At 37.3% G+C, this 18,740-nt stretch overlaps 1 protein-coding gene and 1 pseudogene across 4 annotated transcripts in view; one reads left to right on the top strand and one right to left on the bottom strand.

The window, feature by feature from the left end:
- PIK3CG (phosphatidylinositol-4,5-bisphosphate 3-kinase catalytic subunit gamma) overlaps window positions 1–18,439 on the bottom strand; it is a 39,286-nt gene extending 20,847 nt beyond the window's left edge. For 2 of the 4 annotated variants that reach the window (XR_005649920.1, XM_039849129.1), the window contains exons 1-10: window positions 17,860–18,209; window positions 14,146–16,152; window positions 11,142–11,207; window positions 10,807–11,032; window positions 9,237–9,340; window positions 6,742–6,888; window positions 4,942–5,032; window positions 4,030–4,160; window positions 3,044–3,155; window positions 1,677–1,834 (exon numbers count right to left, since the gene is read on the bottom strand). Coding sequence is in view for 3 of the 4 variants with exons in the window: in XM_039849129.1 (XP_039705063.1) it covers window positions 1,677–1,834; window positions 3,044–3,155; window positions 4,030–4,160; window positions 4,942–5,032; window positions 6,742–6,888; window positions 9,237–9,340; window positions 10,807–11,032; window positions 11,142–11,207; window positions 14,146–16,140 (3,030 nt within the window). In the remaining variant the exon portion in view is untranslated. Of the gene's footprint in view, window positions 1–1,676; window positions 1,835–3,043; window positions 3,156–4,029; window positions 4,161–4,941; window positions 5,033–6,741; window positions 6,889–9,236; window positions 9,341–10,806; window positions 11,033–11,141; window positions 11,208–14,145; window positions 16,153–17,859; window positions 18,210–18,234 lie in introns of those variants that run through there. The other 2 variants (XM_039849130.1, XM_039849131.1) reach the window with 2 other exon arrangements.
- LOC120592028 (uncharacterized) lies at window positions 6,256–6,374 on the top strand (annotated as a pseudogene).
- Window positions 18,440–18,740: the final 301 nt, after the last annotated feature.

Below are 18,740 nucleotides of genomic sequence, written 5' to 3'. Positions count from 1 at the left end.
GGAAGCTGCCTGGAAGAGAAGCAACCTCTCCTTGGCCTCCCCAACACCCCAAATCTTTTCATTAAAGAATATTTCGAAAATTGAAACAAAAACAAAGAAGACTAAAGAGAAAGTATCTTGGGATTTGGGGGTGACATGGGCACAATGGGGTTTATGAAAATGTTGTCAGCAACAGGACAGTCATTCTGGGGAAAATCACTAGCAAAAAGGAAGAGAACATATATACAGAAAGAAGGAGAGACAGTGATGTCAAATTCCTTGTGTCTGTCTGATTCTTTAAACGGCACTATTGCTGCTATGTTTGTTCAAAGCCAGTCAGATAAATCCTATGTCCAGGAGAGGAGAATTGAGTGTTTTCTCCTTTTAAATGGTAAAATTCTTCCAGGTGTATGTGTGTTTCTTTTCTAGGAAGTTGTCAAAACATGTGATTTTTAACTTTAAAGAAAAACAGGACTGAAATGTGTCAAATCTCTAGAAATAGTCTGAAATCTAGTTGAGTTTACGCAGAAAAACACACACTAAAAGTCCTAAGGCTATCTGGCCACAGAAATCTCAGTTTCTCTGACAACACTCCTGAAACTGTGGGAGGGTTAAGTCCTGTAATCACCAAAGCGAAAATCAGCCAGGAGAGCAAACAAGAAGAGACAGGTTTCAAAACAATACATTCTAGTTCTCGTTCCACTGAACTTCAGACTTATGTCATTTTCCTAGGACATGGGGACTCAACATGGGACTTAAGAAGAGACTTGGGAATAAGACTTGTTCCTGAAATGCTGACTGCAAATCAAACCATATTTTAAGAAGAACTAAGGGAGGGGCTGTTTAATGGGAACCCAAGGCAAATGGACATATGAAGTGATCACTCGTTGCCTCTACCAGTCTGTTTTGTATTAGTATGGCTATAAAATCGGTATATTACAGTAGTAATTACAACTTCTCTGAGTTACGTTCATTCAAGGTTATTAAATTTGCAAGTGTGAAAATTTTACTTCTTGGGTATTTGAAATATTTGATAGTCAAAAGTGGATGTAGATCAGGAAGGAATGAAAAAGAGGTAGAATGTGAATGGTCCCAGGAAGCTGGGCAGACCAACGTAGGAGCTTGTTTATGGATAAGCAGGACAAGCCAGAGCTCTTTGTAGAATCTGTAGTCAAGCTGACAAGAGTTCAAATGAGAAAGGGGACTATTTTTTATAAAAATGAGACAAGCACACAGTGGTGCAAAAAGAATTCCTCTGTTAGTAATTTGATAAATACACACCTGTAGCAAAAATCAAGAGATATTCACAATCATTTTAGTCCTGAAAAATATATGTGTAATTTGGATCCTCTAGGCAATGTCTTGGATAGATAAATACTCAAAGGCTAAATCTGCTGGCTGGGCACTCTTTCTTAAAGCCCCCTTTCCATCACCAGTGTCATCCTGATGTTCTAGATGTGCCAGTACCACTGATTGAAGAATGTGTTTACTTGCTCTTTGGTTTTAGGTGGGAGTATTACTGAAAAGTGTCATTTTAGGGAAGGAATGGAGGCGAGGGGAGAAGGTGAGGGTGATCATGCAAGAAGCGGGTGAGCAGAAGTGAGAGGAACCTCAAAGTGGAGTGAGAGAAGAGCTGTGAGCTGCAGGCACCATCTGGTTGGTGTTCACAGTAGGAGATCAAGAGAAAGGCCAATTACCTGAAATTTCTGGAAGTGTAGGCTTGACTTCTTTCCAGAAGTTCCCATCACAAACAGGAAGTCTGGAGTTAGCACAAATGGCACTCTCTCTTTATTAATGCCCAGGAAACTTTTGTAATTGCCAAGAATGTGCCCAAAGTCTATATGAAATAGATTTCCTTAAAAGAAGAAAATGTCTGGCATTATTACACTGGCATAAGTGCTTGTCACAACACTGTTTATTTCTTGAAACATGTTTTAAGTTGCCAGAAAATGAGCTATCTTGGGTGAGAGAGCTATTTTTACACTGTTTTACCAGCTTGTGTTATTTTTTGTCTTAGCAGGTGTGTGTAGTAGTAGCCACAAAGTACTCTTTGAACTAAGTGTGTTTTTTTATATCCTTCCGGTGTTCTTTAAATGACAGCCAAATACCATTAAAAAAATTCTCGTCTCAGAATTAGCCTTAGAAATATAAATCAAAACTCTCTGTCTTATATGTCATCACTGTGCCCAAGACTCTCTAATTCCCTATGTATAACTCAAGAGAGACTGATGTTTCACTCTGCTTGGGGGAGGGGCATTCATCTTTTAATTTTGAGTAGCACAATAGAAATAAATCATTTTGAATCTCCTTTAGATCAGTTTTTGCCACTGTCACCATCACCACCACAATTATCATCTCTTCTCGTTTATGTAGTTCTTTATCACATGTATGGTCCATAAATGCATTATTTCTTTTGATTCTCACAGAGTAAACTATTTTTCTCAATATGACACTTTTTCCAGACTCTACTCTTAAGTTGGTCCAAATTTCTTAGAGAATAATTTTATGGCATGGTAGCCAATATGGACAACAGTGATGAGTGAGGAGGGGTAGGTTATGAAGGCATAGCATTTTAGATTTAAGGATACCTATGAGTTCTTTTTGTTATTTCTCTGCAACATCTGACACTGTTGACCATGCCCACCTTCACCAGCGTCTAGGATATGATCGTATCCTAGCTTTCCAGCTATTCTCTGAATTTTCTTTCTTAAGTCTCATTTCCTGCGTCTTCTTCCGTTACCTACTCCTGGGCGATCTAGGGCGATCACGGTATCTGTGTCCCTACACAGTAATGACTTCAAGATATGTGCTCCGACCTTGAACTCCATTTAAAATTACTCTGTGCTGGGGGAGGTGGAATGGGGAGTTAGTGTTCAATAGGTACAGAGTTTCAGTTGAGGAACATGAAAAAGTTCTGGAGATGGATGGTGGTGATGGTTGCATAACAATGTGAATGTACTTAATGCCATTAAACTATACACTTTAAACTGGTTAAAATGGTGAATTTTATGTTATGTATTGTTTACCACAATCAAAAAAATTACTCTAAAATAAATAAACTCACCGGTCTCTGTGATCATAATGTTGTCATTGTGCCGGTCGCCTATTCCAAGAACAAAGGTTGCCACACAGTAGCCAGCGCAGGAATAAACGAATCTCTCCACTGCTGCCTGAAACTAATTAAAATACATCTGAATATTAGCTGTATTCTAACTACAAGGAGCAGCATGAATCTATTACAAATGACTTCCAGAAAGACATAACTCACTTTCAGAGAACAAGTGAGTTATGCCTGATTTCATTAACGTGATATCTATTAAGTGCCAGCTTTCTCGTTGCTCTACCTATATTTTAGGTGAAGATTCAATGTATCACAATAGCACAAGGAGAAAACAAGAGTCAAAGGGTAGTGACAATTTAGTTAAAGGGTTCAGTTCTTTATGTGTCACTCGCCAACAACTATACAGAACCTGTGATAATTTCTCCATCATTGGTGAACATGTGTTTTGCTTGTGATCTCTTAAAGTATGTATGGGATCACAAATCCACATATATAACAGACTAATAAGTGCTACTAATTATATTTCCTCTGCAGAAGGCTGCTAAACATGCAAATGAGAAGTGCTAATCCTGTGCAGAACTTTGAACGACAGCCAAACAGCCTAACCACATAGCTTGTGAAAGATTCAGCATATGTACTTCAGAGGAACAGTGAAACTGTCAATTTCAGCATCTATAATTTACCATTTAGATTAGAGTGCAGCAGTAAATTAAAAATTACTTTATATAGGATATGTGGTGTTTCCCACATAGGAAACTAAATTTTTTGGCTAAACAACAAAAATAGATGGTTATAAAAAGTGCTAACAAATTATTTCACAGAAATGAATTTTATGCAAAGCATACCTGATAATCAAAGGAGAAGCAAATTCTCATGAAGTTCTGAACTAAGCACCTTTGTTTTACACAGATATACCAGGTCACCAAGGGAAGGCACTTAACAACCCCCGACCTCACGAGTAAAGGGCTTCACCAAGAGCGGGAGCTCACCTTTTCTTCAATAGGGCATTTTTCTTTGAGCCAGTGATTCAGGACCTCATCCTTAAATGCGCCTGTGTTGCCTACTGTGCTTTGCTGAATTTTGGCAATTGTCGTGGCATCTTTCACGATCTCGATCATTCCTACAGGAAGATGCACACAGTTTGATGTAGACTGGGGCCTAGTGCCTGACCCAGAGGAGGAATGGCTACGTCTTTGAGTACAGGGCAGAGTGCTAGTTTCCAGGTTCCTGCTTTGGTTTTCTTAGTAAGAAAAACAAAAAGAGGGGCATATGGAAGTTGTGTGGGACATGCTTTCAATAACCCAGAATGAAAGGGGGAAAGAGTTAGTTTTGAAAGGCAATAAGTAAAAGCATTTATGTGCTGAGTATGTCCTTCCTTTTTTGAAAACCTGTGCGTTTCCTTTTTTAAATTACAGGATCAAATGTAAATGGCTTCATATGGTTCTCAAATCGGAACTTGAAAAATACCTTTGATTGAATTTAAAATGTTAAATATTTGTAACAGCATGCAAGAATAGAGTATGTAATATCTTCTATAGTATGAATTCTGGGATATTAAAATAAGTGACAGATCTTTCTATTTTTAAATGTTATTTGTGAGGGAGAAGTTCGATGTATAATGAAATGAGTTAAAGTTTAGAGATGGGAAAGTAAAGAGGAGGGAACAAGTTCTTACTAAAATCATTTCCATGTATAATCACAAGGATTTGAATCATGCATTCACGTATCTTCAATATATCCGTGCTAAATAGAGAGTCACATTCACCAGCCTTGGAATATTTTCTTCCTTTTTGAATGGATTATGATTGTAATTTTTTAGTTATTAAATGACTACACTGAAGGAATTATGATCCTTTAAAACTAGATAAGTGGTATATCCATCTTCTGAGGTAAACACACACCTATTTTGTCACCAGTTGAAATGCAACCATATGGCAGGAGGCACAGATCCAAAGATTCAGTCTCCCAAATGGACTCCATGATTCGTAGAATCTGGGCATCAAAACACAAAAATGTTTCCATTGTAAATGTATATATTTCTACTCCTCTAAAAAAATAATTTTATGTATTTTCATTTATCAACCTGGTACTCTATAGTTTCCCTTCCTTGGGAGCTTGTTCATTTTGCTCCTTGAGATGTAGTATACCTTGGGGAATAAAAGAAATGGATTTTTTTTCAGAAAGTTTTAGCCATGATTCATTTATTCAAATGTTCCATTCTAGTTATGTATCTTTTACCACAATAAAAAAAGTTCCGCTCTAACATCCCTACAAATTTTTATGCGTAAGGCACTCTTGGGCTCCAACCTAGACAACAGCAACAATGATAATGATAACTAACATATCCCGAGTGCTGTTTTATGTTGTTCCTTTGTGTTAACCCTAGAGTGTGGACGTGATTATTATTTTCGTTCTGTGGGTGAAGAGACTAAGGTTAGAGAGCTTAAATAACTTGCCCTTATCTGCCATGCAAAGTGCCTTAACCACAAAACATAATGAGAAGAAAGTGTGATGTTTCATGTTTTTGGAGTACCTATCTTTGAATAATTCAAAAGATTCTATAGATTTATTGAAAATTTAATAAATTTAATAAACTTTCAAAAGGTTCGAATGACTTATTTTTCTTTTTTTATAAAAAAAAATACTCATACCAGGAAAATACACATACTATTCTTGAAAAGAGAGCCTAGTGTATTAGTGTTTCCATAGTAGAAATAAGTAAAAACAGAAACATAGAGAAAATTGAAAACATAACCAGTTCTTAAATGGCCTACGTTTAACTCAATATGGTTTGCCTATTTTAAATAAATCATATTTAATATTAGAAATTATGTTACTTCTTCAATATTGAATAACTAGAATATGGAGAATAATACTTTATGGATTTGTGAAGCTCAAGTTTATCAAGAAATGTTAGAAAATATAAAAATGATTAGCATCGATACCTTAACCATTCACCTTCTGTTTTAGTAAACTATTTACTTTTCACTACTTAACTACATGATTTCTCCAATGGCCTATTCACCTTCTCCTTCCTATCACATTATTCACTTGAGTTTGTATATGTGGGTGTGTATCAAAGGTGATGTATTTAAGGAGAGCATCTATGGGTGTGTTGCTATGTCTATGAATATGAATGAAATAGATGCTAGTGGGTAAATGTGTCTATATTCTATGTTACCATACCAGGAATAGGATACATGAAAGAGAGGTAGGTCTACGGCCATGCTACCCTGAACAAGCCCGATCCTGTCTGATTTCGGAAGCTAAGCAGAATCGGGCCTGGTTAGTACTTGGATGGAAGACCACCTAGGAAGACCAGATGCTGTAGGAGTAAAGTAAATAAATAAATAAAAGATTGTAAGCTGACAAGTTCCTTGCAATCAATCAAGGGTTGCTTTGCATTAAAAAAAAAAAAAAAAAAAAAAAAAAAAGGTTAGGTGAGGGAAGTACATCTGGCTATTTGGGAATGTTGGATATGTATCTTCTCAGGAACGAATAGAACTGTGATGCTCATTAGATTGCATATCTAATGGTCCCTGGCCACATACTCCCGATGAAAACTCTGTTATGAAATCTTTGATCATTGTTCATCAATCAAGATAGGAGAATGGGAATAAAATCAGTAGAAGGCATATTTTAGAGCTAATATAGAATTATTCTTTTCAGATAACTGAAAACTTTCCTTAACGGTAGCATACCTGTAATATAAGCATGTCTTGGCGTAGATCATCACCGTGTTTAAAGATAATTCCAATTGTTTCATTTGATAGAGCTGTAGGGTCAGCACATTTAAACTCAAGCCACAGGGGCTTCTTCTTGGAGGCCATTACTTTACATTTTTCAACCTATAAGTTGAAAATAGTCAGATGTTTTCTATACACAATGAACACACAGCATGGATACATATATCTTCTTGCAAAGTATCACTATAAACAATCAAGACAAAAATCCTAGTTGGAAAATAATTTTCAGTGATTTGGGTAAAAATACAGAAAGTGTTTTCACCAAATCTCAAAATTCTAGTGAGAGCAATTCACAACACTTAAACCAGCAGTTCTCAAAGTGTGTTCCAAGGAACCCTAAGAGTCTGTGAAGGTGCCTAAGAGGTGAGGCAGATCCCATCCTCTGCACGCCCCACTCCCACAGGACTCTAGTATTCCCATGTCCCCTTTAAAAAAGCAACTTTGCTGTTGTTAGGTTATATATTTGGCCTCCTCCTAAGATTTAATTTGAAAAACAGAATTCCACTGCTACCACAGTGTCTAAAAACTATTATTGAAGAATCAGATGCAATGGGCCAAATATAATGAGATGGAATTTAACAGCAGTAAACAGAAATCTAGTGCTCATGTGTGCCTACCCACTCTAAAAAACTCCTCATACATCTAACTGAACTCAAGAGAATTTGTGGGAAATGTGGCTTAGCAGCCATTCACTTCAAAGTAAAAAAATCTTAGGAGTTTTAGCCAAAAGTGAATTCACCATAGATCAAAAATGTGACATGGTCTTTTTAAAAAGCAAACACAATTTGAAGCTGTATTAATATATTATTATTTCTACCTATCTAACTGGATAAGGACAGTCGATAGTGTATGCTTTTGCTATAGAGCCAATTGGATATAATATTAAACATGAAGGGAGAAACTTACCCTCTATCCAGGGAAAATAGCTTTAAAAAATGAGGTGGAATAAAGAGTTTTACAGACAAATAAAATATGAAAGAATTTCTTGCCAGAACACCTGCACTATAAAAATAGTAAAAGCTGAAGGAAAATGATGCCGGATGGAAACATGGACCAATACAAAGTAGTGAAGAGTACAAATAATGGTAAATATGTGGGTTAATATTAAAAAAAGTTTAACCTATTAAATCTTTTAAATGCATTTTAACTGCTTAAAGTAAAAATAATAACAACCCATTGGGTTTATAATATATGTAGAAATTAAAAGCGTAAAAATAGTATAAACAATAAGGGGAAATTAATGGAAGTATACTGTTTTAAGATTCTTATACATACATGAAGTCATTTATTATTTGAATGTAATCAAGAGCATGTGCTTTGATGTAAGAATAGATATCTACATCAATAGAATGGAATAAAGAATTACTGGATTAAGCAAATATTTCTTAGGACACAAAATTCATGAGCCATTAAAAAACAGTGATAAATTGGACTTAATCAAAATCAAAAGCTTCTGCTCTATAAAATACACGACTAAGAAAGTAAAAAGGTAAGCCACAGACTGGGAGAAAATACTTGTAAAATGTATACTTGATAAAGGATTTATATCCAGAATATATAAATAACTCATAAATAAAAATAGGAAGGCAATCTACATTAAAAATGAGCAACAGGTATGAACAGAAGCTTCTCAAGAGGAGATAGAAAATAGTCATATGAGAAAATGCTCAACATCATTAGAGAAATGCAAATAAAAACAACAATGAGATACCACTTCACACCCATTTCAATGGCTAGCATAACAGAGTCTGATGATAACAAGTGTTGACTAAGATATAAAACAATTGGAACTCCCATATATTGCTAATGGGAATGTAAAAAGGTACAGTCACTTTGGAAAAACAGTTTGGAAATCTCTTATAAAATTAAACACACACATATCATCTGACCTGACTATCTCAAAAGGTGAATGGAAAACAAATTGTGGCCTAGCCATACAAAGGAATACTATTTAGTCATAATGAGAAACAGACTACTGATACAAACAGCAGCATGGATGGATCTTAAAAGCATTATGCTAAGTAAGTGAATCCAGATACTTTGATTCCACTTCATGAAATCCTAAAAAAGGCAAAATTACGTGACAGAAAGTAAATCTGTTGTCTGAGATAGGGAATGGGAGGAGGAAAAGACTAACTACAAAGGGATATAAAATAACTTTTTCTATAACATTTCTATGGAAATGTATTATTTCCATAGAAATGTTATATATTGATTGTGGAGATGGTTATGTGATTATACAAATTTGTCAAAACTCATTGAGCTGTACATTTAAAAAGGAAAAATTTTATCGTACGTAAATGATTCTTCATGAAACCTGATTTTTTAAAAAAAAAAAATAGGTGGGAGATTGCCTTGCCTTAAGACTTCTAGCAGCTAGTGTTTAGAGAAGGCTTGACAGACATTTTTAAGACATAAAGACCACATGGAGATATCAAGATGATACCTACCACCAGTGCTCCTGCTTTCAGTCCAGGATCATATGGAACTCTAAAGCTCTTTGGGAGATTCGAATTCTGTAGGTTTTCAAGCTTTTGTTTAAGTTGTGAAATAACTGTAATTTTCAAAAGCACACAAGAGTTATATAAGTTCAAAAAATTACCAATATTATCTATAACATTTCCTGAGGCCACATCTATTCACAACATTCTATATACATTTGGTCTGGTATGGAATAGGAGAAAAGCGGGGTATGCTTCTGTATTTGAGGAGTTAACTAGTTGAGGTGGCAAGGTAAGTCAGGTTCACTGTGAGCAATACAGCCATGTACACATACTATAACAGGGGATAAAAAAAGGGGAATATATATGAGATACCAATACAATCAGGTAGAGAAGGATGTTTTAAGAATAATGCTAAGGAACTGATACTGTAGTTTTCTTTCCAACATGTGAAACTTTAAACTGCCATCTGATTTGGGGAACAGACATTTGAAGACCATATTAAATGAACTTTGGTTAAGGATCTGTAAATTCTTTTCAAAAGAGGAAGTTATGCTGTGTGGGGAGGATGTGACAGCCTCAAAGTTCCAAAGGCAAAACACATAAATTAAAAATTACGCCCTGAATAACAGATAGACTGAAGGCCAGTACAAATGGTTCTCTTTCATACAATAAAAATAAAAATGAGTAAGATTCTTATTATCGCTATCATTTTTTGGAAAGAACATTATTGTTGTATTGAAAAAGAATCGAAGAGAAAAATTGGAAATTCAAAATATTCTGAAGTTTAAAATATTGGTTAGTACGTTAGTGAGTGTCCATTATAAGCCATAGTGTTGAGTCTAAAGTATACAAACATGAATAAGAGATAATTCCTAAATTTAGGGATTATTTAGTTTACTAGACCAGAAAGATGTGTTGATGACTATAATTTAATGCAATATCAACCAAAACCTATGGAAGTACAGAAAAAGGGGGATTAATTTTCCTAGGGCCGGAACAGAGTTTCTTAGGGATAAGAAAACAATATTAGAAATGGCTTTAGAGAGGAGGTGATGTATATTTTTCATATGAAGTACTCTGAAATATATACATACACACACACACACACACACACACACACACACACACACATACACACTATATATGTGTATATATATACCAAAAATTTTAAATAGCTTCTCAGTTACTCATTACTTTAAAAGACTGAAAATTTGAAAATTATTTCCATGTATTGAATGATGGAAAGTAAAAGGTAAATATTTGAAAATAACTAATTTTTTTGTGTGTGAAATTATTTCTAAAAAACACATCTTACATCTGCATGCTTTTCAAATTTTAAGAGTTTACAATCTATCATGAACTCATCATTAAAAATATATATAGTTTTAAAACATATTACTCATAAAGGGAGAACTTTAAATTTACTTCTTCCGCGACGACAGAAGATTAAATAATTTGTTCTTTGCTGCCTTTAGGAGGTACAAATTGTCTTCCAGAAGAAGAAGAATCACAAGAATGATGGCATTTGGAGAAGAAGTCATTTGAAAAGAGAACAAAGAAAATATAGCTATGATACCTTGGGAACTGACATCATACTTTTCAGCAGAGAGTGATTTAATATCAATGGTGACTCTTTGTAACATCTCGATTACTTGGACTTGTTGGGTAAAGTCGTGCAACATGGCCGTGCCACAGCCCCTCAAGTAGGCTTCCAGGATCACAGCGAACCTCTGCTGGTAGTGCCTGGACTGGGCTATCTCACTTCTCAAGAACCAAAACAAGAAGTGACCAATTCTTTTGTTCTGAAGGTGGGAACAAGAAGGTTGAAATTATTATGACTGAGGCCCTAGATCCACCAGCCAATTCTCAATAATTTAAATGTCATACTATTATCAAAATGGAAATACTTACTCTTAAACCACGCTTCAGCAGAAATCTGGCAAGGGCGCTGTCATGATAAGGTTCAAATTTCACAGCCTAGAGGAGGAACACATTGGCATTGTAGGGTTGCATTCCATATTGGTTAATCAGGGAAAAGGAAATGGAGAAAAACTGATGCTCTGCCCTGGTGGGTTTTAATGGCTAGGGTGATGAGAATCTTACCAGTCACTTAAGTTCAATTCTTTCTTTTCAAGGGCCTTTTGGGCCAGAGTGAACCACTTACTTAAAGACTGAGAATAGAAGCCAGAACTCTTGACTCACAGTCATGTACTTTCGATGACTTCGAAGGCAAAGAGGGGAGGACTTTTGCTTCCATTAAGGGCATACTTGATTTATTGGAAGGATAGAAGGGAAAGATGGAGATGGCTTATAACAAGTCTATAAAAGTGGACAGTAAGAGAGGTTGTTGGAAAGAAAATAGACAGTGGACATAGAGTACATGTAAAGAGAAAAGTATTTGTTAGATGTGAAGATCCTAAAAATCCTATCACTTCTCTTCTGCTCAAGATGTCTTTCTGGCATCTCGCTGGCAAGTCACTGGGTTGCCTCACAGATTCTTACTGTAAGTAAACAACCGGCTTACATCAGTCCATACAGAGCAATCACTGCTCTCTGCCATACAGAGTTTTTTTGTCTGAAAATCCTTATTTTATATGCTTCCTTAGGTTTTTCAATGTTTAGTAGTTTTCATATCACTTCATTAATATAGAGATATTGACTTAGATGCCGGCTCTATGTCTGAAGAAAAGAATGAATAAATGTAAAAAATAAGTAAATCCTGGTGGGTGCATGATATTTGTTATATTATTCTCTAATCCTTTCTATAAGTCTGCAATAGTCCATAATTTTGAAAGCAGCCAGACTAACAAATATTGTTTGATTATTATAGATGTATATATAAAGTTATATAGATGTCATATATAAGCATAAAGAGAGGCTTAAAATTAAATGTCTCAGAGTATTTTCTTTATAAATAGACATGGTCTATTCTTTTCTAAGAAGGAAGAGGAGAAATTCCCATTCTACTTTACGTTTTAGGGCCTGGGGGCTTTTGGTATGATTTCCAGTTTGCAAATGATCAATACTGACCCGACAATATTTCAACTATCCACATACTTTCCATAGGTGTGGTCAAATAAGATCTTAATTCTGAGAATATGGTTATTTCACCACCAGTACTCACTTCAGAAATGTTTTAATTTTCTAACCCGAATATGAGTCTTTTTGACCTTTTCATGTTTCACTTCTGTAAAGACAATGTGGATCTCAACTAGGAGACCATTTTAATCAGGAATGAGTCATTTGGCCATATCTGAAAATGTCTCAAATAGTTTCACAAATGACTACTCTTTTTCAAATTTATGACCACAGATTCAATGCTAATATTACTTATTGATTTCTTTCATTTAAACACTTCCAAGAACACTATTCATTTTCCAATTCTTTAAAGCTTACTTGTGAAAATTACAATGTAAAATAATTCATGGTGGCCTGGAGACTTAGAACAGATTTCATGCAAATTTTTTTACGTCCTGTTTGTTATGGAGAGCTAGAAAGCTGAAGACACTTGGATTATTCTAAATTTTTCATTAGTGTTATGCTAGTATCTGCACTCATGGGCAGAGAAAAATATTGGCTATATTTGATAGATGAAAGCAAAGGCCAAATATAATATTTCAAGTATCTGCCTAATGGGAAGCTGAAGGTTCAAAGTTAAAGGTGAGAATACCCAAAATACTCATCAGAAAACTCCAGGGCCTTCCTGTCAATACAGATAATGATTAGACAGTTTAGTATCTAACACTGAGGCTGACTAGTCTTAATGATTTCAGGTCAAACACCACCTACTCAGAACTATCGCTGGCTTCTTCAATCTAAATTAAGCGTCCCCAGGACCTCTATTTTCTCATTATACTCTGTAGTTTTCCCCTAGAGCATTTATCACAATTTGTTATTAAATATCTGCTTGTGTGTCTATCATTTAATGTTAGTCGTATCCATGCACACAAGCTATACGAGGGCAGACAGGCTCTGTTTTGATCACTGCTTTATATTCAGCATCCAGAAAAGGGGAAACATTCAGTACATGTTGTTGAATTAATGAACATGTCTGCACTCTAAAATAGCATTTCTATTCCAATTCCTTAATTTCCTCTTCTTTGTCAAGCAGCATGATCTAATTTGAGATTGGTTACAGTGAGCAGAACTGCTCCTCCTTTCTTTAGCTTCCTAAGCAAACTTTAAGCAAATGACTTAGCCTCTTTTGAACCCAAGGAAAGGCATGAGAACAGGAGTAGAAACACATACTGGACCTGTCTAAAGACAGGGGCTTTCAAAATCCCATCCAGATATGAGACGTCATTCATGAATTGTGATGAACACTATCAGAATATAATCTTTTCTCTCTAAGACACACAACCCTGACACTGGATTGATGCAGGATATTGGGAGGCGGTGAAAAGGGTAGGGCCCAGAGTCAGACCTCCTGGATTTGAATTCCTGTTTTTCAAAGTATGTGACCTTAGGCGCACATTACTTAGACTTTCTGTGACTTGGTTTCCTTATATGTAAAATGAAAATATTAATTTGATCTCTATCATAGCTATTGGAAGAGTTAAATGTGATAATACATGAAAATCATGTAAATCAGTGGGAGCTTTGGCACAAGGGATCATTTCATAAGTTGAATATATCATTAATAGAGTAAATGAGAACAAAGTATTCCCACAGGTCCAGTTCTCCTAAAAAAGAGGAAATATTAACATCTTCAAAATGCTTGCCAGCAAACTCTCAAAGACAATAAAAAAGTAAATAGAACAGTTTACTACTTTTTGAGGTGGCTTCATCAGATCTGCTTTGACTGATATAATGCTCGGGACAAAGGGCATTTAATGACAACTGAAGGGGGTGCCTGTGCACATGCAAATAAATTCCTTGAGAAGAGTGTTCTGTTGATAGCACAGGCATCCCCTACCTGGACCAGCTGTAGCAGGTAATGCAGAACATCATCGTCTTCCAAGCTCTCCAGTTTCTGAACTGCAATGGCTCTTACATTTTCATCCGAAAAGTTGCAATCCAGGAGTTGCATTGTTAGCCCAACATCCAAAGCACTTTGATCCCAGACCTCCCTCTTGGCTAACAATTGATATGTTTTGGCCACGATTTCTTGCTCTCCCCATTTCACTGAGCTAAATAGCTTAGGATATGCTTTTGGATGCTTAAGGCTTTCATATCTAAAATGCCAGAGTAATTCTTTGTCTTCTGCTGTGAGAGGGTTAAGTGGATCAGTGGCTATGATTGCTTCCAGTTGCTTCCGTAGCTGGTTGGGCATTTCAGCTCGAACCCGGTCCCCTTCGGGGTCAGGGGTAGGCCGATGCTTAGGCAAGGCTATTGGGTGACAGTAATTGTCCAGAAGAATGGATATGGACATTGAGTTCTCCTTGTCTGGGTTGGTTGCAGATGTTAGCTTGTCAGCATTGAAGCTCCCTTGGTCTTCTCCTTTCCCAGATATCTGCCACATGTGCAGCACGTATTCCCCACGGCGCAAGAGGAACCGGTGGTCTATCAGCAGCAGGTTCACATAATAGAGAAGCTGAGATTTGCCTTTGGACTCAGAACTCGGAGTCTCAGCAGGAGCCTTGCCAGACAACACTGGAGCTTTGCCGCAGTAGATCTGGAGGTTCAGTAGCGCCCCTTTGGGTAAATCTTTGATTTTGATACCGAACTCAAGCCACACATTCCAGAGCACCTCCTCTGTGAAGGGTTTGGGGCTGGTCCTCCTCTGGCAAAGGACTTGCTGCCCATGCTGGATGTTCGCCTCCACAAAAACAGTGAGGTCAGAATTCCGGGGCAGGACAGGGATATCAATGCCTCTGATTTTGACCCTGAACTTCCGGTCACAGTCCCACAAGGACACAGTGAACACACTCTCATGGTCCTTCCCGTGGATGGTCAGCTGTTCATGGTAGCCGGTGACTCCAGTGCAGTCATCCACCAGTGGCCACTCTTCTTTTCTCACCTCGTCCTGGGCTGGGTCCGGAGGCGTGTCAAGCACCAGGTGAATCTCTTCCCCATTCTTGAGGCAATGCCTCACCCACTGAAAATTTTTGATGGGCGTTTCACCCACCAGATACTCATCCCGGCCACAGACGCGCAGCACAAAGTCCTTTTCATTTTGGCTTTCAGGGATATCCATCAGAGACTTCTTTTTGGCCATCTTGGTAAAGAAGCTCTGGAGGATAGTGCCTGGGGTGTCATCAGCCGAGACCTTGATGGTCTGGCTGGTGGTGCTACGGTGAATGACAATGAAGATGCAGTTGTTGGTAATCTTCTTCAACAGGTACTCTGGGAGGGGCTTGGAGGTCACCCAGGGGTGCATGGCATAGAGTTTAGGGTCACGGCCAGCCACCTCAGCCATGCGCGGGGTGACCAGGCGGCGGCGTGTGAATTCGAGCTCGTCATCATGCACGTTGCTGACGTCCGTGACATCGTAGCCCATGAGGGCGGTAAGCTGCCGCTGGAAGGCCAGCGTCTCCTCGGAGGGAGAGTGCCGCTGCACAACATGGATCTGGCCTGGGCTCCTGTGCAGCACCTTCCAGTAGCGCAGACAGTCCAGCGTCTGCACCACTTGGTACTTGTCATAGATCTCGTACCACTGTCCCTTCTTCTGGTAGAGCAGTAGGAAGTTGTCTGGGCCGAGCCGGTGGTAGAAGTCAGCCACCACGCTAGTCTCCAGTGCACGCAGCCACACCTGTGCCTTCATCTGCTCCACATTGCCGTGGCCCGCCACATGCAGCAGCACTATTTCTGGGGTCTTGCTGGTGCGCTGCCTGGTGGGCAGCACGAACTCGATGGGGACGAGCTCCATGGAGGACAGGCTGGCCGCGGAGCCGCGCGGCTTCATCCTCCGGCGTCTGCGACAGTTGTCCTCTCTCAGAACCACCAGCTGTTCATCGTTCTCCAGCTCCATGCCCTGCGCGACCTAGAAGTGAAAAAACAGAGGGCTCTGTCACAGGGAAGGCACTTTCCAGTTGCATTTTTCTGAGAGATGGCAGAAGGAGATGTAGAAGAATGACAATGACATGCGTACAAGGAAACAGGGGCTTTGGGGTCGGGGCTTGTGAATCCTGACCCTGCTACTTAGTATCTGGTGACTTGAGCTAGTTAAATAATCTCTGAGCCGATTTCCCATCTGTCAAGTGGAGTAATATCTCAGAAGGTGAAGATAAGAATTAAATAAGGTAATATATATACTTGTTCAGTATGGGCAATGGGTATATGGGGGTTAAGAAATCATTCTTTCTACTTTTGTGGTTTGAAAATTTAATTAAACAAAAAGATTTACGTAAAACACTCGTCTAGTGCTGTGTCTGACATATAATGGCTCAAAGTGGTAATTGTTTTTAAGCATACTGAAATGGATGAGTAAAATAATCTAGTTAAAGGATCAAGTCCTAGTTTGCAAGGTGCATTGTGAGACACTAAGCCACCCCACTTTGGAAACAGGCTTTGGCTTTTTTTTCTTTGTCAGTCTCACACTTCTTCTTGGGACTCAGCCACTTTACCAGACTTGCTTCATAGTCTCTATTTTCAAACTTCTGGTTCAGATATCTACACCCTAGTCTATTTCCTGTCATTCTTTTTTCTTTTCTTTCTAGTTAAAAAAGGTAGTCATTTCCTATCAGAATTGGTAAAGTTGCAATCAGAAACGTGCAGATATTTAAAATTTTGAATCATGAAATCTGTAAACATTCTGGCTGTCTTTTCTATATTAGATTAGTGTCTTAAGAAAGTCACCCAAGGCTGCGCTCTCCTAATAGGAACATTCAGGTAATTTTAACGTCCCAGTTCATTTCTTCTTCCTCTGTTTTAGACAGTGGGGAAGTCACAGGATGGAAGAAAGGATTCCTGGGCTCCAGTGACTTGCTGCTTGGACCCCAATCAATTATTTAACTTCTTTTTTGCTTCAATATTTTCATCTCTATAATGAGAATTCACAAGTTTCTTTTCATCAACTTATCCACTCTTCCCACAAATATTTAAAAAGTACCTACTCTGCACAAAGCATTTAAGTATAAATGTGGCATACTGCAGTAAGAAACACTTCAAATAATGATCAAAATGCTAAAAATATTAAAATTGAAATATAAGATATTTTTATTTTAATATTTAGTATCACTACATTGTAAATAAGAATCAACTACTGACATGAAAGTAAACGTTTCAGAAAACATAATTTACTCTTTTTAATGACCAATATTAGCAAGACCTATAACTACTTATTCCCTTGAGAAATGATGGAGCATTTGACACATACCAAAAAGAAGAGTTTGATGAAAAGATAAGAAAGACAAGTTTCATTAGATCCAAACTTCTGTTCAAATCTTGGCTTAAAGTTACTTTTTAAGTCAATATTTCCTTTCATAAAATATGAAATTCTACTTAGTAAATACATGAAACCAACAGTCCCAAACAACTGTTTCCTGCAGCTTAAAATATTCACTATTTGGTCTGTGGCTACATATAGAATAACCAACAAGGAAGATACAGTAATATTGACACTAATGAAATAAAATAGGTCTTAATTTAGGCAACATACAAATACACAATAATGACTTCTGCCTCAGTGATCTCAAACAATCTTACAAGATACAAGATGCAGAAGAAAACAGGCAGACTAAATACTCACTGCTTTCCTTCATGGTTGAAGCTATGAAGTGTTCTCCTTTTATGAGAAGACATTAGAAACACGGTTAAGAACAATAATGGCTAAGCATGCACTTGTAAGAACGTGAAACCTGGCTGGCACAGGCTCATATGCCCTTCCTCTTCCTCTTAAACAAAAACAAAAAAAAAGACCGATGCACCTGCAAAACTATTGCTGGAACCTCATGAATATCCATACATGTAGGTTGAACTAGACAATGAAACAGAGACATTCAGTGGTAGTATCATCTCAAGAACTGACAACAGTTCCAGATAAAAATATTCTAGCTGAGAAGGAAGTGTCACTATTCCGAGTCAGACCTAACAAAGGGCAAAAAATAGAAAGGGCAGAAAATACCTGATAAAGCAGTGGAGGTGATGATGCTGAAGGATCATTTGTTTAATTTTTGAAAATAAAACAAATTCAAACCTACCCAGTGTGCCTCAAAACAATTCTGCTTTTCTGAGTCTCCCTTCGTATCCAGATGCAGAGGAAGTGTTGCAGTTACCAGGAAGGAAGTTTCAACCAAGTTGATTATACATGTGATTGCTCATTTTAAAAGTGTCAGAAATGCATTTCCTGTTAATAGCACTAAGACTGAAGCACAAGAGTGAGCAATGTTTACCATCTATATATTTTATACTCTCTTTAAACTAATTTTTAATAATTGTGAGAGACCGAAATGAGTTAAACTTATATAGATCCAAACAAAAAATACACATTTATGACACATAAATACATGAAATGTTTTCTAGTTAGTTCTAAGTAGAAAAGGCTTAACAGTCACAATATTGGAGAAACAGCCTGGTAGAAAGATTTTTAAGAGCCAAACTAAACCCATTAGTCCTGTAAAGCCCATTCAA

Source organism: Pteropus medius, unplaced genomic scaffold, assembly GCF_902729225.1.
Source record: "Pteropus medius unplaced genomic scaffold, Ma_sr-lr_union100, whole genome shotgun sequence".
Lineage (NCBI taxonomy): Eukaryota > Metazoa > Chordata > Mammalia > Chiroptera > Pteropodidae > Pteropus > Pteropus medius.
Note: the sequence above shows the minus strand (reverse complement) of the source record. Positions and strands in the feature narration are given on the sequence as shown.